General features: G+C 38.6%; 1 protein-coding gene across 4 annotated transcripts in view; it reads left to right on the top strand.

Annotated features, from left to right (window-relative positions):
- PIK3R1 (phosphoinositide-3-kinase regulatory subunit 1) overlaps positions 1-10,956 on the top strand; it is a 59,012-nt gene extending 48,056 nt beyond the window's left edge. For all 4 annotated transcript variants that reach the window (XM_038170176.2, XM_027446159.3, XM_027446161.3 and 1 more), the window contains 8 exons: positions 599-697; positions 811-991; positions 1,462-1,587; positions 2,605-2,747; positions 3,015-3,191; positions 3,358-3,426; positions 5,724-5,894; positions 6,349-10,956. In XM_038170176.2, coding sequence (XP_038026104.1) covers positions 599-697; positions 811-991; positions 1,462-1,587; positions 2,605-2,747; positions 3,015-3,191; positions 3,358-3,426; positions 5,724-5,894; positions 6,349-6,538 — 1,156 coding nt within the window. In that variant the 3' untranslated portion in view covers positions 6,539-10,956. The remainder of the gene's footprint in view (positions 1-598; positions 698-810; positions 992-1,461; positions 1,588-2,604; positions 2,748-3,014; positions 3,192-3,357; positions 3,427-5,723; positions 5,895-6,348) is intronic.
- The last annotated feature ends 12,856 nt before the right edge of the window (positions 10,957-23,812 follow it).

A 23,812-nucleotide genomic window follows, 5' to 3' on the forward strand; every position in this document is an offset into this window, starting at 1 on the left:
TTTAGGATATTTTCCAACAGAAACATATCACAGTTGTTTTTATTCCAAACATGACTAAAAAGTTACTGGCAGTCCATTAGAATGTAATATGTGAAATGATTTGGTGATTGTTCTGTTGTTTTAAGGCTGCTATATGAAATGCTAGCATGAAATAGTAGTATGAAAAGACAACACCAAGAAATAAGTATTTTTTTTTCTTGTCTTTCATCCAGATCCTCAACTGTAGGCACAACAGTTAACAAGCCAGACTAACAAGTGCTATGTATTAGCAACATTTTTAACGTACTATATATAGGTACATTAGACCAGCACTGGCTGCTCGAATTGTGCAGGCTTGTATGAACAAGCAGAAGACCTCTGCACGAATATAATTTCATTCCAGCAGTGAGAAGACATAGAATATATCGTTTTTGTATCCCAGTTGTTCACTAGTAATTCTAAATAAGTTATTAAATAACTGTGTTTATTTATGTGGAGATCAAGAAGGCTTACAAAAAAAAAAAAAAAAGCTATTTTAAAACAAGAATTTAGAGCACGGTGAAAGGATAAATGAGTGAGAAGAAGCTGAAATGATTAGTTACTTTTGCTTTCATTTTAGAGAAGAAGTGAATGAGAAGCTTCGAGACACTGCAGATGGTACCTTTTTGGTACGAGATGCTTCAACCAAAATGCATGGGGACTACACACTTACACTAAGGTAAGATAGTTACAGTAGGTCTGTAATACCTACAATACTGCCTTTAAAATACCACCTTCTTTCGGAAATAGTAGTAGAAGTATGCCTAACTTTTCAACAAACTTTACTTGCAGGAAAGGAGGAAATAACAAATTAATCAAAATATTTCACCGAGATGGGAAGTACGGCTTTTCTGACCCGTTAACTTTCAACTCTGTGGTTGAGCTAATAAACCACTACAGGAATGAATCTCTAGCCCAGTACAATCCTAAACTGGATGTAAAATTACTGTATCCAGTGTCTAAGTACCAGCAGGTAATTTAGTCTATTTTCTTTGTGTTCCACTTAATTACAAAGAAATTATCGCAGACTGGGGAGACATTTATTACAAAGAATTTCAGCTCTGTTAATATTTGAAAAAATAAAGTGGGTATAAAAGTGGATATTTTTGTTTAAAACCAGCAGCATAAATTGCATATAAATAATTAAAATTTTAAATACTGCAGAAGCATTATTAAGAAATAAGTTACTAAATACCCCACTCAGTGCTGATGAAATATATAATTTTTATTATTAAGCTGCACACTTGCAATAGAAAATTGCTTTTTGTCATTTAGTTTTATTTTGACTTGCATATTGTGCATATAATATATCATACCTCTATATTGATAAAAGAGGTGTCACGTTTACCATGTAAATATCTGGGCATTTTTAAGCAGTCTGGAAATCTGTGCAGTGTATTGTTTTTTTTCACCAAGTATCTTTTCTTCTGTTCACCATCCCAGGATCAAGTGGTAAAAGAGGACAGCATTGAAGCAGTGGGAAAGAAATTACATGAATATAATACCCAGTTCCAAGAAAAAAGCCGAGAATATGACAGACTCTATGAAGACTACACAAGAACATCTCAGGTAAAATAGATTTGAAGCCAAAAGGTGAACGGAAGACTAATGTGGATTTAGAAGACTGTTATTAAATTCATGTTGCTATTTTCTTCTTTCCTCCTCCTCTGTTCCACCACAACTACAATTGCCCAAAAGAGGAAAATGTACCTTATGTGCTTGCTCAGTATAGTGGAATTGCTTACTCATGTTTTAACAATCACCACCTACAACCTAACTCTGTGCTCAAGACCGACGCACACATCCAAAGCAAGCACCTTGATTTACAAACACATCTGCATACTGGCCTCATCAGGGCGAGTTAAGGTTTCCAAGACACCTCTGTAAGGAAGCATTCTGTTTTGATACTAGTTTTGTAAAGGTCTGGTTTCACTGATACGGGGTGGAATGATGACATGTAGATATGGGCAGAATGATGACATTCTGCAGGAATGAAAAGCTCCCACTGTCCTTCTTTCACCTTATCCAATTATTAGCCAAGTCTTGAGGTTTTGGTGAATTTGTGCAGTTTTACACCCCTACAATCTGAACATAATTGAAGAAAGGTTGAGGGGTGTAGGCAACTTGAAGTTAATTGTTTCAAAGAGTTAGCCCTGGACTAGCCATGTGGGGACAGAAAGATGGATCAAATGACCTCTGGAGACCAGTCCACCCCAATAAATTAAAATTTTATTTCAGAGAGTCAACTGAACTTCTAAGGACATTAGCTGATACAAAGCGCAAAGTGCATTGCCATAAGGGTAATCTTCAGAACAAGAATTTATAAAAAACTTATTTACACAAAAGAGAGCTTGTAACTAGTTCTTTTTCTAGCAGTTTTTCTTTCCCAGAAAGCCTCATCATGGTTGTCTTTTGCAGAGGCCTGTCTCCTCTGTTTTGTAAAGCTCTGCAGACAGGATGCATTCTGGTAATGGGATATTGAAGTCATTCTGTTAGAATATACTGAAATGTCTCCATGATACAAGCCAATAAATCATCCACTCTGTTTGATAACAACTGTAATTTAAACAACTATTTTATTTTCAGGAAATTCAAATGAAAAGAACAGCTATTGAAGCATTTAATGAAACAATAAAAATATTTGAAGAGCAGTGCCAGACGCAGGAGAGATACAGTAAGGAATACATTGAAAAATTTAAACGCGAAGGAAATGAAAAAGAAATACAAAGGTCAGTATGTGTATTTCAAGTTGTATCATTTTGAAGAAAGAAATGATGCAAAGTATAAATCTGCCTAAAATTAAAACAAGATGTCAAGGTTAAAGTTGTTCAGTTGTAAGCAAAGCAAACTTCAAATGGGGTTGATGTAAACTTGTAAAGCATGAAGCTACATTTAGAGAAATAATCTGTTCTCTTAAAAGTCTTTATGAGAAAATAGCAGACAAAGTTATGAATACGACATTATCAGAGTATAACATACCACATTGTTCCATTCAGAATTATGCACAACTATGAAAAACTGAAGTCTCGAATAAGTGAAATTGTGGACAGCAGGCGTAGATTAGAAGAGGATTTAAAGAAGCAAGCCGCTGAATATAGAGAGATAGACAAGCGTATGAACAGCATTAAGCCAGACCTCATACAGCTGAGGAAGACAAGAGACCAATACTTGATGTAAGTATCATTATGAATTCACAAATATATATATATATATAAACATATATATAATAACGTAATATAGTAATAGTATAATATAATAATAATATACTACAAATATATTTATTTATTGGCACCAAACTTCTGAAACTAATAATTAATTTTATTTGGTATTATTATCCAGGTGGCTGACTCAGAAAGGTGTTCGGCAAAAGAAGCTAAATGAATGGCTTGGAAATGAAAATACAGAAGAGTGAGTATTAAGAGATTTAAATATTCCTGGTATTTCCTATCAGCTTGCACAAAAGTGAGATTGACCATATTTAATTCTAGACCCACCCAGAGGGAATCTCTTCTAGGTCTCTTGTAACAATGTTCACTGTTAACGCAGGGCAGCCTACATAACACAGGTATCAGAAAGGACTCCCTCTCACCCCCTACTCAGCCATTACTCAAGGAAGTGTGTAATCAGGTTACTATAGCAAAGCACTGCAACTTAACCTGTGTCTTTATTCTTACCAGCAACATGAAGATTATAAGGTGTTGGTATCTTGGAGGGATGTCATAGGAATAAATAAATTGTTCAGAAGGTCTCTTAGGCACAGGTGGGCTGTTTCCCTATTACATATGTTGATACCACGGTGCTATCTAGTATAGTGGTGCCCACATCAGTGTATCACATTGCTATTGAAGGTGATAAAATTGTGTATGCTGAAGAGCGGTCCTTCTCCATTTTTATGCTCTAATCAGTCTTTCTGGGAAATGGCAGGATAGTATTCCATCATTTCAGCAATTCAGTTTTAGTATAGGTTATAGCTGGGGCCTGGCCACTGAATAGTTTTGCTTTTTGCTTCATTCCTGGAAAAAAAAAAAAAAGAAAGAAAGAAAAAAAAAAGAAAAGAAAAAACAAAAAAACAGCAAAAAGCAAATATAAACCAAATTTTAAACAGAAGCAAGCTGCAAAATAGTATCAAAGTGCCTTAAATTCACAGATAAAAATAGTAAGCAGCGAAGAGTGAACAAGTAGAAAAACCAAGTGGTCTGAGTAATATTTGTATCAACATTTTCTGCTTGTGTAGTCTCCTGTGCATGCCTTCTACACTGCATGACTGAACATATAGCAAAAACAGCAGATTGACAATGACTGTTTTCTGGTTTTACATTCTAGTTTTGTCCACATTAGTGGTCTATTTTAATTTGGCTTGGTTTGCTGAGTCTCCTGCTGTTACCCTGGAAATTGTGCAACTGCTGCGGCTACATTGGTAGAAGAAGGGAATAAATATGGCATACACATTTTAAAGCCATGTTGTTCACTCAGTCTTAGCTCTGCTCAGAGAAGATCTAATAGAGAATATGTAGGCACTTGTTTCCACTGGCACACTCATCAGTTAGACAGAAAGTGCAATGCCAGGCTGTGGTTATAACATAGCATCAAAATAATAAGTGAAACTGTTTAAAGAAAATCTTCCTTTTCTCTGTCTCTCTGACTCTCCCTGTCAGTGAATCTGTTAAGTGCTCAGGTTTCTGCAGGCAAATTAAATTTTGAGAATTTGACTTTTTCTCTAAAGTAAAACAGAAAAAAATGAGTATAAAAAGCAGCAGTAAAAATAGGAGTCTCTTTCTCTAGGTGCTGAAAATAGAGCTAAAACTGAATGCATAAGAATATCTTGCAGGGCAAAGAAGTACGATGGGATAAGGGAGCTGGATAGCAGGTCATCTGAAACAAAAGAACCCTTGTTTTTTCCTGAAAAATTAAAATGTGTGAAATTGCTGATCATGGTAGACTACTCTGATACTCTTCAGAACAACTGATTGTAAGCAGAGCAGCAAAGGCAAAGCTGACCAGTGCAGGCTGCTGGGCAAATAGGGAACTTTGGAACTGTAGAGTATCAAAGTGGTGTCCCCATAGCTGAACCAGACATCTTCTTTCACAGTGGGTTTAACTCAGAGGGTTCTGTGAAACTCTGAATCAGCTTTGTAGTTGGTGGCAGCTTTGGTAAAGAAGGTCCTATATAACGTGCTTTTTTCATAATCTCATAAGGAAGGAGAACACTACTATTCCAACCTTTCCACAAAGCCATCTACCCTATGAATAATTTATCTATCTACCTGTACAACTGCTCATAGCTCTCCCAGGCAGCAGATGCAATCAATACATTGCATGATTTTTCACTGCTGACCAAGTGTTCTGATCTTTAGAAATGAAGCTGTCTCAAAGGATATTGATTTTGGTGGGTTTGCAGTATACCAGAACAGTGAGCAATGGTAGAAGTGCTGAAATCCTCACAGCAGATTCTGATAGATAAAACAGCATCCTTTTATGTCCATCTTCACATCTACATGAGTATTTTTAAAAGAAACAAGGACCAGAACTTTTATTTCTGTTCAGCAGGTGAAATGTTGTAGTATTACATGGTTTATGCCTCTAGTTCTACCAGGGAGACAACCTACTAACCAAGCTTTTCCAGGTGATATGAAAGGGGGACCAGCATATTCATGGTTTTTGCTCTGCAACGTGTTTCACAAACATCTTTTGTCATATCTTGACAGCCAATACTCTATGGTAGATGATGATGAAGACTTGCCCCATCATGATGAGAGAACATGGAACGTGGGAAATATCAACAGAAGCCAAGCTGAAAATCTGCTGCGGGGAAAGCGAGATGGAACATTCCTGGTTCGAGAGAGCAGCAAGCAAGGCTGCTATGCCTGCTCTGTTGTGTACGTACCCTAAATGCGAATGATGCATTTGAGGCACCTACCTTGAGCAAGGGGTACATGCACACTTGCACGTGTGTGGATCCCATTGGATCTTTCTGCTTAGAAGCAGACAACAAGTCATGAGGCCATTCTTATTGCAGCTCCATTTTCTACACAGCTCAAACCTGTGCTGCTCGCACAGATGAGGCTCACTGAAAACAAGGGAAAGTAGAGCATGGAGTAACTCATTTATCTACAGCTACTAAGTCCTGCCTAACTCCTGCATCCTTAAGCAACACCTGGGAATTTGGGTTAAACCTAGGCTGTTACCATTTTCCCACCACAGAAGACTATAGAAGGAATCCTATGTAGTGACTAGTGTTTTAAGATTTATTGCCAGTACTTTATTTTCTAGCTTAATTTTACTGTACTGACAAACTAAAAACTGTTGTTTGTTTGTTTGTTTTTTCTTTAGGGTGGATGGAGAAGTTAAGCACTGTGTGATAAACAAAACACCTACTGGGTATGGATTTGCAGAGCCATATAACTTGTACAACTCTCTCAAAGAACTGGTGCTACATTATCAACACACATCACTTGTGCAGCACAATGACTCTCTCAATGTCACACTAGCCTACCCAGTATATGCACAGCAGAGGCGATGAAGATCTTAATACTCTGGGTGTTTGGTTTTTTTCTAAAGAAAAGATTTGACAACATTGAGGCCTCTGGAGAGAGCAGGCTCCTTTCAGCCTTACTCAAGAATTTGAGCTGCAGTATCAAAGCTATCTGTCTTCAGAGATGGGACTAGAGCTTTCCTTCACAACTGCAGTCGGAAAGATCACAGTATTAAGCTGTGAATGTATGTTTCTAATCTGAAGTGCTTTTTTTTTAATTGAGAAAAGAAAAACACAAGAGAGAGAAATCCTAACCTGATCTCCCAGCAGGGACATAGAGGCCTTTAACCATGGTGCTTGTTTACGACCACTTCTGAAGCTTTACCAGCTAGAACGTTGGATTCTGCAGACACAAGGTGTAAGAGGTCTTTGTCATTTGGTTACTGGAATTTCTTGGTCACAACCTGGCTTGGATTTGATGTTGCTGCACTCAGTGGATCCAGACACACAGCATTGTGGATTTTTTGGTTTCTGGTGAATGATATGTAGCAGAATGGCACTTTCATTTATAAGGGACACTTTAAAAGGACTTCAGTTACAGTATGTTGTTTGGAGGAATTGTAACAGTGAAGTGCCAGGAAGTGTTTTGCTTAGACGTTTAAAAATCCTGTTTTAAGAATATATTTAAGACTGAAGAAAACAGGACTTTCAATGGCATACAGTCTTTAATAATGTACATATTGGATGACTAACTATCATTGATGGAAACTATCAATACCAAACTGCTTCTCTTTTCCCCTTTCTGTTTGCTGAAAGCTGAATTCTTAGACCATGCTATGCAATACTAAATTTTCTTTAGGCTGTAGTCTTCTCTTGAGCATGTCTACAGGTTAAGCTTGTTTTTCTTCTTTCCTTGCCTTCTTTTGTCTTTCTTTCTTTTGCCTGAGAATACTTTTCTTGATGATTACTTTTTGTTATTCTTTTGACATTTTCTGTTTTTTCTTTTTTTTTTTTTTTTTTAATGTACAGGAAGCCAGCAAGAGTTGGCTTCAGAATTAAAACTATGAAATATTTTACAATTTTCTTTGTATAGAATATTGAGCTACTAGCTCAAAGTTTAAAAAGTTCATCTTTTTTTTTTTTTGACTAAATATTTTGTTGGGCAGTGCCTGATAAGCTTCAAAGCTGCTTTATTCAATAAAAATATATGAACATTACAAAATATCATTGAGTCCAACAATATTGTTTCAGAGATACCTTTAGAGTACGGTACCTTGCTATGTTTGCTTTTGAAGCATTTTGAACTTCTGTCATGATTGTCTTTGTATTTGAAAGATGAAAAAATTATGTATCCTTCTCTGATAATGACTGCAGAAAAACAGAAAAATTTAGCTACTGGAGTAGATAGGTTGGATTTCAGAATGAATCCACACTTCACAGTAAATAAATGACATCTTGACCTACTGTGGCAGAATTTTTGTCAGCATGTCAAGGTATTTTCATTTCATATGAAGGAAGTTTCTCTAAACTGTTGCCTGGATTTGTTTATCATACTAGTATTTTTAAAGAAATCTCCCACCTGTACTCAGAACAATTGGATACAACATAGGGCTAAGTAAGACTGGAAAACCTCTGTTCTGAAAAATGATTAGGCTTTCATAGTTAATATTTTGGATTTTCATAAGTTTGTAGACTGAGTCTACAAACTCATCAAATGTTCATCAAAGTGAACATTTTCATAGTTTCAGGCACTAGAGACTTACAGAATTATGGTTTGTTTAAAGGAAACAAATACATGAATCCCACTAAAGCAAACTTAGTAGTAATTCTGGGACAATTCACTGTGGGTGGCTTGCAGTGGTTATTGTTGTTATATATTTTTTGCCATGACCATTGCAGAAATTCATGCATTGCAAATTGATAAAGTAATGAAGTTCATATAAAATTGGACAAGTTGTGACGAAATTAAGATGAACTTATTCTTCCCCGAAGATGCACAGGGAAACCCATTACTATTTAAGGGACTTGCACACACAATCAAAAGAGTAGGTCCCATGGAGTTGTCTCATAATAACTCTGCTTTAGAGATGCATGTATTTTGATTCCAAGCATTCAGTACTTAGTAAGCTATTGGAAATAATGAGGAATTTGCCAGTCTCCAGTAGTTTTTATATTATCTTCTATTTTTTACATTATCCCTTCATTTCTGAGACTGTAAAGCTTTGGTTTTTTCTTTAATTATGTGGATTTTGTGCTTTTTTGGTGGGTTGTCTTTGCTTTCCTATAGATGTATTTTCTCTCTAGAATCTATATCAGGAAACAAGATACAACCAACATAAATGTTTCAGGATAGTCATCATTTTCAAAATTATTCTGATTTTTTTATTTTCTAAATAGAAGTTTAGTCTTCATCCCTTCCATTCCTTGTTCCACCCTCCTTTCAGGCCTCTCAAATAGGACCATTTAAATTTGGTTTTCTAATAACTGGTTTTTACTATGAAAAGCAACAATTACTCTAGCATGACAGTCATACTACTGGGCTTGACATTACAAATTAGCTCAATATACAACAATTTAACACTTGTAGCAATCCAAGGTATTCTTCAGACATATATTAATTTTTGAATGTTAAATACTTTAAGAGTAAAATCGTATTTTTTTCTCTATAGGCAAAATATATGTAATCTGAATGGATGTTTCACTTAGTATTTCTCAAGAAATTTCATCGTAGTTAAGGCATTTGGATCTAATTTTCCTCATATTAAGAAAACCTCTGCTATGTCAGTGGGCCATATCCTTAGCATGCCCAGCCCAGTACGGGATATCATTTGTTCCTGTTGTGCTGTACTACTTCACTTCATCTGTGGTTGTAGCAGAGAAAAAATAGTGTGCGTGCAAATTTGGCACTTGCTTTTATTGCACAAGCAACAATGAGAAATAAGCACTATGTTATGGGGATAAATGCTTTTAGGGCTTCGTTAGGGGAAGTTCTGCCTACACAGGGTCTGTGCAATTCACAAGGATCACTTACGCCCCCAAAGTGGGCATGAGTGGGGTTTCTTTGGTACCTGGGTATTGTGTGGCCTCTGCATTTCCCTCCCTCCTTAATGCACAGAGCTGCATCCTGCCAAAGGCCCTATTCACTGCAGAGTTGTTTGTCCTTAATGTACCATATTGTTCACTCCAGTTTTGATTTGATCTCAAACAGACTAATATATACAGAAAAAAAAAAAAGCATGTGGATATAACTGAAGAAACGCAATGCTTTTCTGTGTTTCTATTGACGTATACTTTTTCCACCTAATATGATACAAGGGTGGGAATTGTTTTGGTATGTTTTTTTGGTTTGGGGAATTTTTTATTTTAAATCCCTGAGTTATGCTGCACTGCAGCAGCACTTTTGCAAGGCTTTTGTAAAGTATGAGGCATAACACAGAGAACCAACACCCACAGGGAAAATTAGGAGCTTCTGATTTCCGTAAGTTGAAATTGGGATTTCCAGTTTTGGGGATATTCATGTGTGCATCAGTGCATATGCGCACACACTTGCTGTGTTTATGTATGAATAGATCTCAGTATAGGTGCATTTTCACCAAACGTGATCATTTTGCTGAATTCAGTAAGTGATATTAATTTTGTGTAAAGACACACACATGCACTAGACCTTTGTGGGTGCAGCATGTTTCCAAATACAGTTAGAAGACTGAGTTTCTGTGTTGTTGTTGTTTTTTTTTCTAAAAAAAAAAAAAAAAAAAAAAAAAAAAAGCTTGTCTGTATGGTTCATTTATCTAGAAAAATCTTATCAAACTGTAAAACCAAATCTTAAAATTTTCTATTTGGTGTCAACTGTTCTGTAGTAAAGAAATGGCTTTGTCTTGTAATTGGCAATGAAATAATAATGCTTGGGAAAACATGCAAATGCTTCTAATGGGGAAAACTTTGCCGATTTTCACACAGTGCTTTTGCTATGCATGGTATTAAGTTGGGAAAGTGAATCCTGATAGTATTTTTTTCAGGGTCACTTTAGAAATGGGCAGCACAAAGCAAAATGCCTCCCATAGGACAAGGTTCCAAAATGCAACATTTTATGTGGAATCATGTTGTATTTACTGCAGTGGAAAACTAAACTGGACTGGAGGAGTGGGTAACGTTACATTGCACTTGTCCTAATGAGACTGCATTAGCTGCCCAAGATGCTGCTATTTTTTTTTTATTATTGTTTTTAAAAATAAAGCTCTGTTCTGTTAAATGTCTTTAAAACATTAAGATTACTTTGTTTCAAAATGGTCATTGAGGAGGTGGAGGGTAAAGTCGGTTGTAAATTGCCTTCACAAGGCAACAGTGAAAACATGCCTCCTTGAGATTTTGTTCAAGCTATAGAGTTGATGGAGCTGTGTCTTGTTTTTAAGTTGCTTTAAAAATTGTAATAAGTCTTCAAGCAGAATAAAGGTTGTTTTGAAACTGCATTTCAGTTTCTGAGGCTTCAGTGAGGACTGAGATGTCCATTTACCAGAATCCTTTGCTGATGCTTCCTGTCTCTATATGTGAACTACTTTGAAAATGAGACCCAAGTGTTCGTATTATTAAAGGGAACTAGGGAGAAAATGATTTCAGCTCACTCTCAGCCATCTTATGGATTGAACTGAAGAAGTAGCTGAGTAGCTCCAAAATAGTCTTGTACCAAATATTGCCAAAATGACAGTTCTGCTAATCTTATACTCTTGCAAAAGCAGTGCATTTGTGTTTTATACTGCAGATGAAGTGCTGTTTCATCTGAAATTAGAATGAGTTTTGTCATTGATTTCCATGAAGCAAGCCTGTCAACCTTTGTACCAGAGGTAATTTACCAGCATCATGACTACCCCTGATATTGAAAACCAAGGTAACAATGAAGAAGGGGGAGAATGGAGAGGCAGATCGGGCAAGGCTGATTCCGAGCATTGTTTTCTTTCACTCATTGCTGGCATACAGTATTTTCATGTTTCAGGCACATCCATATCTTGCCCCAGGAGAGGTCCTCCAAGGAAGCCAGCCAGTCCCTCTAAAAGCAGAAAGAGATTCCTGTTCACAAGGTTTCCATTCCAAAATCTGCCCACGTGTTGCTCACTGCAGTCACATAATACTCCAAGATCGAGGTACCCAGGTACTACAGGCTTAAAGCAATTACTAAAAATTACGTCATCACTGGCCTTTCTTGCAAGAAGCACAGACTAAAGGCTATTACAATATTTTTAGTTCACTTGATAGAAAGTGCGGTTAGATCTCTGATTAACATATGCATTGCAGTTCTTCTCAATTAGTAATCTGATTCTTTTAAATAGACACCACATTTATCTTGTTCCTGCTCTCAGGGCATATGCTAAGCAACACAAGATCCTGTAGCCAGAGAGGTCTACATCTAAAAATACGGTTATGGTCATGAATCACACATCTTCCATCATCAGCGACTGAGAGAAATTATGATTGATTGATCATAATCTGCAGAAATCCACGGACCAGCGGCTTTCTAGCCTGTATCATACATTGTATAGAAATCACACTTGGCAGACTGGAAAAAAATAGTTTGCAAAAATGTCATTCTATTTTTGTTGTCTGCAGACAAACACACTCCTACTTTTTCTCTCTGCTTTCTTCCTGAAGCTTGATGGCCATTTTTCATAAAGAATGTGAAAAACTGTTTGAATCCATCTCTGCAGCTACACGTGGCTGACTTTTTTTTAAAGGCTTAGGAATACTTTTCATCCTCTTTTTCCTGTGGAGCTGCTTGACTCACGTGAAGTCCTATGTTATGAGTAACTTCTCACACGTCTCTTTGATTCAAAATTGGAAAAGGAAATTTTAGGCTTCTCACTCTAGGCTACTACAGGCCTCGAAGGACTCAGGCAATGCCTCCTCCCCACACAGGTGGAACACAAGACAAATGCAGGCACCACTTAGCTGCCGGTGGGCAGCCAGGCACAAAATGGGTGGCACAGGCTTGCTCTGCCTTGAGGGCTACTCAGGATGGCGGCCCTCCTTTACACCCCCACACCAGAAGGGCCATTCTGGTTCACAGGAGTCCTCTGAGGGCCCCTGACAGCCATGGGGTGTATTAGCATGTTCCTGGAGAGGATTACATTTCAGAGACACCCAACACAGCCCACCATGTCCCGCCAAGCCCAAACAGGACCACCTCTGCCTCCACCCAGGAGATGTGGCAGACACCGTCCTCTTCCTCCCCTCTATGTTCTGCACATCCAAAGCTGAGACTGGCCCCAGCCAGCATGGCAGCAAGGCCAGCACCTCTACAGGGGCCCTTGTTTAGAGGGTGGAGACTAAGGAAGTTGTAAATGGTGGCGTCCTGCCTGCACCACAGGCTGGAAATGAGGCAAAAAAAACAACTCATTCTGCTTTGCCTGCAGGGACATGGAGTCAGACACACTTTCCAGTCAGACCTGGGTTGTACGAAAGGCACAGAGCTTTTCCTTAATGCATTTGAAACAAGAAAAAACATTAACTGTGGGAGCTGTACTGAGAACATGGTTCCGGTGTGTCCTTTTTTTTTTTTTTTTTTTTTTTTAAAGTCTTGCTGGGGACCTATGTCCTCAAATACATAGACTGCCAAAAATAGAAGCTCTGTAGGGACTTTTTAGGTAAACAGGTATCAATCAATCAGCAGCTATTCAAACTTTGGATAATCTTTGTGGGGACCAGCACTTTAACCTCTGAACAGCAATCAGATGACCAGAAAGGTCCTGATAATTCTTTGAAAAAGCAGCATTTTTATCCACAGCTGTGCCAGGCTCTATTCCCTACCTGAATACTATTACATTAATATATCTTCTCACTCCATTCTTTCTAGCACGAAGAAATCACCCTTGCATACTAAGAAAGGAGTTTAAGCCACCAATTTAAACATGTGCAAATATTGATAGAAGAAAAATTTAACAGGTAACGCACAAAAGGATCTAAAACCTCCTGTCCTCAAGTCCCTGAACAAACAATATTGACAAAACCAGGCACGAATATAGTTGTCAGATGATGATTTCACTTTCATATATCTGGTATTCCTAAATCTTTAGAAAACTCTAGCCTGAGAAGAAACATAATGAATTCACTCCTGAGAACATTTCTTCCTCTATAAATGTTCATTGCCTTACCTGGGTTACTTTTTTTTTCCCCCACGAATCTTGTTCTTGGTGTAACACAAATGCTCCGTGAAAGGTGCTAGCTAGATTAATCCTTCTTCCCTATTTTCTTCATCTGGCAACCACCCTATGTACTTGAGCAGATTTCTCCACAGGGTGTTGGGTAGAAGAGCCACGCTGAGTCCATGTTTTGTGACTTGTTAGAAGGGAAATGCGTGGCTGTTTTGTGTGGTAGGGTGGTACACCACACTCACCTGTCCAGTGCTTCATACTGATGAAGGTTTTCATTGTGCCCTCAGGCCTATTGCTTTACCTAATTAAAAGACAGGTAAAGCAGCTCTTGGCAGCTTGTACGTTGTGAAGCTGGATGGGAGTGAAGACCTGAGAGAGCATGATATGAAAATATGATAAGAATGCAAGTCCAGCAGCTGTAGCCAGCCACACCATACTAGAAGGCAGAGGCGAAGGAAACAGCCTTGTGCCTCTCACCATGTCCTCTGGGCAGGATGCCATCTGCACTGTGCTGGGGCCACAGATGTCTTTCACCTTCCCTTTAAAACCCATGCAGGGTTATTTTTCTGTGGGGTAAAGGCTGCCATTTAAAAACAGTGGCAAATTTGCGTGCTCACTTGCAGCTCTATCTCTGGCTCTTCTCTGTTTCAAGAAGGCATGGAGGTTGAACATTTTGAGGTGGGATTCATCTCTAATTTTAAGCACCTAAAAGAAAGAGTTGTCATCAAAGCCATCTGGCAAAGCTCTCTTCACAGAGAGAGACAGGCAATTCCCGAGGGTGATTCACCCCACCTACCTCAGGCTCTATTCTTAGGCCGTGGTGAATCATGCTCTGGAGTCACTCCATTGACTGGAGGGGGAGCCCAGGCAAATGGCTGACGTGAGAGATGCAGCTTGGAGGCGGCTAAAGTTAGATGAACTCAATCTCTTCTCTGCAGTTCAATTTCAATCTTTCCAGTACCAGCTGTGGTATCTTCTGCTCCTACGCGTAATGATAAGGAACAACTAATTTGGGATGAGAAGTTCAGTTGGTTTGCAGAATTAGGGTCTTTCATAATAATTATGAAGGTAACGGGGTCAAAACCATGCTGGGCAGCATCCTCCCTAATGCTGGGTTACACACAGAGGAAGGTGGATGAGCAGTAATGCCAGAATACTTCCAGCTTCTCTGCCAGATGCAGAGCAAGCCCTGACCCTGCCTGCGGTCTGTCTTACTGAGGCTTGCCCTTGGCATCCGCAGGCCCAACTGACCGCCAGTCTGCCTGAAAGCCGGAGACCTATCTTCTAGGGAATCATTTGATTTCTTGCCAGCCATGTGATCAGCTGAAAAGGCATGGATGGAGATGCTGCTGGTTTTTCCAAGTGAGATCAGTTTGTTAGTCACCACATTTGCATTTCCTTTCTTATCCAGGGGAAACTTATGGAACTTGACGATCTTTCCTTCCATTTGATCCACAGCCAGGATCACAGGGTGGGATATTTTGACAAGAAAACTAAGATAGGAATGATTTCAGGCAAGTTACTTCCCAGGCACGCTGAGCTCTGCAGCAAGGCAGGAGAGCTGGTGGGATTCCCCATTCATCTACTATATAGAAAAATCGAGAAGACAGCAGGCCCTATGGTATTTTTTTGGCTGTAGCACTACATGCATGCATGCCCCAGGTCAGTTAAACCAAACCTTTCATCAGCAAGTGATCTGCTAAGAAAGTTCTGGCATAGAGAGTGTCCCTATCCAGTGAAATGGGAGACCTGACCTTGCAAAGCCCCATGGGTTTCAGCAGGTGCAGTGACATGTGGGATTATGTTCTGAGGCAGGAACAACATTTGGGAAAGAAGCTTCAGGAGACTTGAGATGAAAGAGGAGAAGCTGTTGTGCAAACTGCTGTTGTTCTACTGATAACAGGCAATGTAAACAAGAAAGTCCTGGATTGTCAGGCAACCCATGAGCACCAGGAGTCCTCAGGGCATGTGAACAAGACTCTCAGAACTGGTTCACAGCATTGCACCTGTTTATGGTAAGCCCTTCAGGTTTCTGGACAAGAGAACAATCCTACATGAGTACAGACTGAGTTGGCAGGTGAATACGTCTACACAGCCACCTTCCTGCAGGGCTGTGAGTATTTCATAGGGAGAGAGGGAATAAAGTGATTTAAAAAATGCCAACTGGTGCACAAAGACACACAACTAAATGACGCTGCTGTTTCAAAATGTCTTGATGTGTCTCACTGCTAACACCGTTACTGAAACCGAAATCTTGTCATGGTCAATTTCCCGCACTATTCCTGGCAGGCACAGCCAAGCAAGACCTCGCCTTGGAGAAAATGACTCTTATCTGGCTGGGCCACATGGGCTTCCAGCAGGGTGCGGCCAGGGGCTGGGCTCATGCTGTCGCCTGTTAGAGCAAGGCACTCACAAGGGCGCTTATGCACGCTCTTGGCTTGCTCTGTGTAACAGTTCCTCGGTAATGCTGGTTCAAAATAGCTGATTTCAGAAGAGGGGAGGAAATTGCCATTAATGTCCCTATACGAACTTGTTTTCACAATAATCTTCCTTTCACTGTCACATGCAGAAGAGCACACCCTCTAACAGGACGCTTCACGAGAGCTCTTTTTATTGATTATAACTGGGGAATGCTGTAGCTGTGGCTACTCAAAAACCTGGTTTTCCCCCCTTGCTTTTTAGAACATCTATAGTAATGTGAATGCACATGCTCCCGTACCATGTCTACACTGCAGACACTGCGACTGCAGGATCTGTGGGCACACCTGGGCGTGCTTGGCATTGCACGTAGCTAAACACAACCAGTAACATGGCCTTGGCTCTGAAGACAAGCTGACTACTTGAGTACATAGTCAGCTTCTTAGCCAGGCTGCACAAATGAACAGTCCTTATTTCAAAACACTACCTCCCCATGTTTTCAAATTTAATTTGTCCATTTAAAATGGTGTAAAATTAGTGAAAAAATAGGGGAAAAAAAAGTGTAAAAATGGTGTAAAATTAGTGAAAAGTGGCAACTGCCCCAGACTTTGTAATGAGCCTAGGAAATCCATGCTTCTGTAAAGTAAAAAGTGCAAGTGAAACTAACTGCTGTAGGAGTTTCCCAGAAAAGATGTTCTGGATTTTGGAAAATGAATCTACCACAACTCTATCACCGTGTCCCATCCTTCTTGCAAGTATCTGGAATTCCTAGATCAGGTTTTCTTGTTTCATCTCCAACCAAAAGCAAAGAGTAGTGTCTTTTTAACTGTATTCAAATCTTGATATTCCAGACACTCACAGGGGAACTAGCCAAACCAGATCAAAGCTGCCTATGCACATACACAGACACCTAGGTTGTGTTCTGTAGCAGTGTGGCTGCAAGGGAACATAGTTGTTAACTTTTGCTCTCACACACAATCAGAACACACCTGAAGAACATTCTCAAACTCAGAAACTCAAAAAAGTGCTGCTGGATTTGGTAATATGCATGTAGCCCTTGCTTTAAAGCAAGTCTATGAAAAAAAAAAAAAGGTTTCTTCTTTGTGCTGCTACCTTCAAAACTTTCTAGATAAAAAAATAATAATAAAAAAAAAAAAATCAAAAGAAGCTAGGCAGATGGCTTCTTTTTTATTTTTTTATTTTTTTATTTTTTTATTTTTTTTTTTTTTTAGTGTCAGCTCAATCTCTACGGTCATGAAGCTGAACTAGCTGACTGTAGGCTCCCCACCAAAAAATAATGGGTACCTGTGGCTATCAGTCCCAGCAGATACTTTATATCTGATGTCTCTCTGCAAGCTTTCACCTCTGTAACTTCTGAAACAAACCTGGCTCTGGAGTTTTGAGAACTGGCTCCCACTGAGAGAGAGGGACTGTGAGATATAAAAAAAAAAAAAAAAAGCTTGAGATATATATATAAAAAAAAAAAAAAAGCTTTTCTTCCAACATTTTCCTGAGCTGCCAGTTTTCGGACGATCAAATTCCTAGACCTATGTGAACGCAAAGGGAAGGAGACAAGGTGCAGAAATATGACAACATTGTTAATGATTAGCTTTTCTATTCAAACAGTCATCTAAAAGCTTGGATTTATTTATCTTTTTAATTTTGCTCTACAGATCATTAAGAGCCTAATTTTCCAGCCCAGCGTCTTTATCAGTACAAAGTTATTGGTGTATTTGTTAGTACTGACACAGTTGATAATACATAGCTACATTCCTATGTCAGATAAATGGCCCACTCTCCAATGGGATACTGTCATTCTCCATCCATTCCTAACAAATAATCTAATCTTGGCCCTTGAAAGAGGCCAGGAATGTAAGGCTCAGCATGCACATATACTATGGTTGATCAAGGATAGTCCAGCAAGGACAGTTCTCCTTAAAAACCCTGACTTGTTTGATATGAAACCCTGACAAGAATTATCATTTCAGCAGACTTTCTTCAGTGTTCAAAATGAAAGGCAGGACTCCATTTTCCATCTAATACAGCATGTTGGCCAACAATGATCATGCTTGCCGTCGCTTAGCATATGTGAGCTTTAGGAGACTCTCCATTGAGCACCGGCTAAAGTCAGACATCAGGCATCCTAGGTGAATGCTTTCTCCACCTGACTAAAGAATTAGCTTCAATCCACTGGTGGTTTGACTCTGTAGGAACAAAAATATTCACTGACATTAATAAATAAATAAACAAAATTTAGTAAGCCCAGTCATTATGGTACTCACCAGAAGCAAGTGAAGACTGAGTTTACGTCCTTACTTCAATTGTTAACCCAAGCTTCTTGAAAACTGAACAGACTTAAGATGAGATAGGTAATTGTGTAGCAGTAAAGATAGTGTTGTTTTTCCTCTAAGCAGTTTGATTTCGTGGTCCTTTACCAAGTATTACAGCTCAAAAATTGACATCTAGATCAGAACTACTTTTAGGTCAACACTCACCTTTCAAGGCCTAATTGGTCTGTGATGCGAGTCTGGCTTGGGATTCTAAAAGACCAAAGTCTGGGAGGATTTTCAGCCATGAGAAACCATCTCATGCATTTACAGAAATCACAGACTCTGCTTTGAACAGATACAACTTAAAAACAGAACAGGAAACCAAACCCATCCAGATCTGACTGTAACGCAGAAACCAGACTTGACTGGTGTTTTCATAACTCTGCTTTATCCAAACAGATCTCAAAGGTATGTTAGATCTTCATTTTTATTTTGGCTCATTTTTACTGAAAAGTTCAATATTGCCTAGCTTTTTGAATCAGAAAAAAGGAGCATTTGAACACAGCAGCAATGAAGATGCCAACAAATATGTTAGAAGCTTTTATGTCTCTGAAAACATGCCATGGCTTAACTAACTTTTAACAGATTGGAAGTTGCAAAACAGAAAAGAAAGACCCTTGGGTCTTCTGTTTCAAACCCCCTCCTTCCAGCATACTCCAACCCCAGTACAAATTTCTGTGAACTAGAAATGGACTAATACATATGATGGTGCAGCATGCGCCTAAAATCTCTTTAGGTTCACTGACTCATCTAATCCCAGCACAGGAATCTCACCAGAATTATCTCCAATTCCTATGGGTAGATTTGGCTGGCATTCAGGCTTGCCACTCACTGATTAGCCAACCCCTACTTGCTAAGCTGAAATATTTTAAAATTGTTTCTGCTTTCTTTACCAATCTTATTAAATGCAAATGAACAGAAATCACTGTTCTGGCCTCCTAGTCTTGAAGGCATACATTGCACAGAATAGGAGAGTTTTCTCCTATCATTTACTTGGGAGTAGAAGTAAAGCATAAAAATCCTGAGGGGGTAATAGAATTATACCAAGGGTATACGTTAAAGAAAGTTAAGTGAAAGAAGAGTCACATTAAAACTTCTCTCAAATAATCCCTTTTGGAGGGCACTGAAGGAACAGCTGTTTAAATGCTGTTCAACCAGCAAAATGGTGATCATATCCATGAGGCAATTTATTTGACAACTTTTTCAATAATTTATCTAGTACTGATGATACTGCATTTGTAAGTGAGAAAGTGTAAATTATCAGCCTCATTTAATTGTGCTGCCACAAGCTCCCATGGAGAGTTTTTGTACTGGTGTCATAGAAATCTCTTTCCTTTGTATGCCTGACTGCATGCACCCAGTGCATCTGAATGGTATTTGCAGTGGAAAATAGAACTTGCATCTCCCACTTAAAGAGCCTGGCAATTCTTACAGATACCTGAGTTTCTTGATCTCTTTGTCCATTGTATTTGAGCTATAAACTTTGATTAAATATTGTTCTCACAATGATGTCCTTAGCTTTTTTTTTTTTTTTTTAAACATTCTTCTGCATGTTCATTTGCCTGTCTAAAAAATCACCTCGGGGCAAGGAGGCACAGTCCAAACTGGCAGTCAAATTGGATGCTTGGTTTGCCTTGTCATCAGCAGTCAGTTTCAGGGTAGGACAAACAGTTGATATGAAAGCACATTCACTGAGTCTGGAGAAAAGAAAATACATGCTTGTGATGGTCACCTGAATCAGGAAAGTTCATTTCTTTCTGTTGCTGTTTCATTGTGCAGACAACTGGGAGTTGGCAGGGAGGAAGCAGTTTCTTCGTTAGTGGCAAAGGGAGGTGTACATTTCCTCTTCTAAAACTGCAATGTATAAAGTTATATTTTTTTTCTTTTTTCTTTTTTTTTTCTTTCTTTCTTCCTTTCTTTCTTTTTTAATTGTAGACAGGTATATAGGACAAGTCACTAACTGCTACTGCCACAGCACAGAAGTCCTGTACCTACCTATTTTTCTCGTGTTGGCAATGGAGATTCACACCTAAGCCTGTTGCTTTATCACACAATAATCTGTTAGAAGCCTTTGTATAATGCCCAGCCCAAAGAAGAGTGATTCAGAATTTGGTAAGCAACTTGGCTGTTTCAGCATAGTGGAAATCTTAGATTACATGTGGTTGTGGTCTCCCTCATCCTGAAAAGCAGATAATGAAACAGCAAAGCTACCTATATAGGATGACAAAGGTGGCTGAAGGTGTGTACTGGCTTTGCGGAGTGGGGAGATTAGCGGGACTGTTATACTTCAGTGTGGAGAAGAGGATGAGGAAGAGATGTGACAGAGGTACAACTGTTTCTGAAAGACAGAGAAGGCAAACAGAAAGTTTAGTTACTGCTTCTCAAAGCACAAGGTCCATGGGCATCAAACTGACTTAACAGGTGGTTGGTTTAAAACAAATGACTATGAATACATAGCTGAACTGTGAAATTCTTTGACCCAGGGAACTGTGAACACCAATGATTGATTAGACAAATTCATGACAAACAGATCCATTAGGAGTACTGGGCAAAAAATGCTGCTACAACTGCCAGGCAGTGAAATCCTTAAACTGTGTCTAGCTGAAAGCTGAAATATGGTCAAGACAAGTGCTAGTGTACACTATATTTATACTCATTTTCAAATAATCTGCTACAGGTCATAGCTGCAGATAGGCATTAAGACACATTTACCACTGATTCAATATGTATACTGCCTGCCCTGTGTTTTTATATTGTGTTTTCTTGTGCTTTTTGAGAATGGAAGCAATGATAACCAAGGAAGCTGTTATTAAGGGAACTATAAGATCATTAAAAGAAAAAAGTTATTGAAATAATTCAGACCTGAATTCCAAATTTTTTAAGTATTTGAGGATTAGTCCTATTACAGCTTCAGCTGCAATGGTCAGCTCCACATCCCTATTTAGGCTCCTGCCTTCAAAAACGTGGGGTGTTGTTCTACTTTGGCTTTTTTCCAGAATTTTGATTCTTATTCATGCCTCATGTATATTATTTTTCTATTTTTTAAGTGTCCCGGATCTCGTAACTGATCTAATAAAAGTTTTAGACAATCTGGCAGAATTCCATCTCCACAGGAGGATGTGAGCCTCACATTTTAACTCTGGGGTGAACAGTACCATAGCTACATGTACTAAAATTATGGTAACTATTTGTCAACACAAACAAATAAGGGGATATTCTTACTGTGATCTTATGATCTTTTGCTTCAAAAGGAAACAGAAGCTTAATTTCTAGTATTTCCCTGCTTTTGCATAGACATTCTAAGAGGCTCAGTTTTAAACAAGATTAAACATGTTCACAGCTGAAATCTAAATGGGTTCTGCATCCCTGTTGAAATGTTCTGCTTAAATGTTTGATCCTTAATGCAGTCTACACTCTGCCTACAGCAAATGTTCCTCCCAGCTGCTGTTCTTCCCATTAACAGAAAGGGGAAGAAGAATTAAGGTACTGTTCTATACAAACATGTTGAAGCCAAGAGTTCGGTAGCTGCCATCCAATATGCAGTGGCCTATAATAGATTGGGTAATTGCCTGCACATATATTCAGAACTCATGTTGCATGAAAATAACATTCCCATTGTTACAAATATTTTCCTGATAATTGAGTCCTTCTAGTTTCTAATCACTTAAGGAGGCTTCCTCTTTTGAGGGGATTTTTTTTTCTCATTTTTATCTGGTGTTCAGCCATAATTGTAAATTTCATCTTGGAGTTGAAGGAAGAATGCAAAAGCCCTAGGAACATATCAGAATCACCCTGTTCATCCCTGGATTAGCATAGGTGAGGCATTACATTTCCATCTGGTGCATTTTGAAATTTCTATTACCTCCTGACATTTGCCTATTTTGTCATTCTGTGTTACTTTAAGAAGTTCTAGTTAAGTGGACTCTCTGTACACAGGAAGGAAGGAAGGAAGGAAGGAAGGAAGGAAGGAAGGAAGGAAGGAAGGAAGGAAGGAAGGAAGGAAGGAAGGAAGAAAGGAAGGAAGGAAGGAAGGAAGGAAGGAAGGAAGGAAGGAAGGAGAGATAAAGAGAGGAGAGAATGAAAGAATGAAAGAATGAGCAAAAGAATGAGCAAAAGAGTGAAAAAGCAAAAGAAAGAGCAAAAGAAAGAGAGAGAAAGAAAGAGAGAAAGAGAGAGAAAGAGAGAGGGAAAGAAAGAAGGAGAGAAAAAGGAGAGAGGGAATGAAAGAAGGAGAGAAAGAAAGGAGAGAAAGAAAGAAGGAAAGAACGAGAGAACGAGAGAACAAGAGAACGAATGAACGAACAAATGAAAGAACGAACGAAAGAACGAAAGAACGAAAGAACGAAAGAACGAAAGAACGAAAGAACGAAAGAACGAAAGAACGAAAGAACGAAAGAACGAAAGAAAGAACGAAAGAAAGAAAGAACGAAAGAAAGAAAGAAAGAAAGAAAGAAAGAAAGAAAGAAAGAAAGAAAGAAAGAAAGAAAGAAAGAAAGAAAGAAAGAAAGAAAGAAAGAAAGAAAGAAAGAAAGAAAGAAAGAAAGAAAGAAAGAAAGAAAGAAAGAGGAAGTAAATCATGACATTGATAAACCTGTTGTTTAGTTAAAGAGTCATGCTGAGACCAAACTATATCTAATTCTGGGCCATTTTTAAGGCAAATATTCCAATTCTTCCTGTTTGGTGGTACATGAAGCCCCAGCTGGAAGTTGTAAGAGCCACTAGCTGAATGACTGTCGTATGAGAGACTATGTAACATGGTTCTTATCCACTTTGTCCTATTTTATTACTCAGTTTAATTCAGTAGCCTTACAGGCATTTTACTTTATTTTTGGCCTTGTGAGAGAGTATGAGTTAATTGGCAGGAAGCTATGCAGAAGCTTTTTGCCTGTCAGACCAGGCTGTGCACAGGAACCTCACTGATGACTTTTACCTCTTCAGTCTGGGTCGTGCTGGGGAGAAATGGACGCAATTCATCCAAAACATTCTTACACCAAAAACAAATTCATCCCTCCCTGGGAATACAAATGGGCTATCCTGTCCTCAGATTCTTTCTTTTTGCTTTTTTTTTTTTTTTCCCCTCTTTTCTTGCAGCCAGCTGAGTATTACAACTGACAAGCACAATATATTAGGCAAGCAGGAATTTATCTGAGTGTGTACTAAATTACCCAGTGCAAGTTTGTCATTGCAATTTGTCAAATTTCTTCTTTTTGTCTGTTTCAGCAAAGGCATGAGACAACACCCAATCTATATGAAATGAAAAGTGAAAAATTATACACACAAAAGAAAAAAAAAAAAAAAAAAAAGAAAAAGCTCTGAATGTTAGCAAGACCAATTTCCATAGACCTTATAATCATCAAACATCTATTTGTAGTGTATGGGAGAAATGACCAAGGACACTGCACTTCTGAAACAGCATTGTAATATTAACTACACAG

Source organism: Anas platyrhynchos, chromosome Z (genome assembly GCF_047663525.1).
Source record: "Anas platyrhynchos isolate ZD024472 breed Pekin duck chromosome Z, IASCAAS_PekinDuck_T2T, whole genome shotgun sequence".
NCBI classification, from domain to species: domain Eukaryota; kingdom Metazoa; phylum Chordata; class Aves; order Anseriformes; family Anatidae; genus Anas; species Anas platyrhynchos.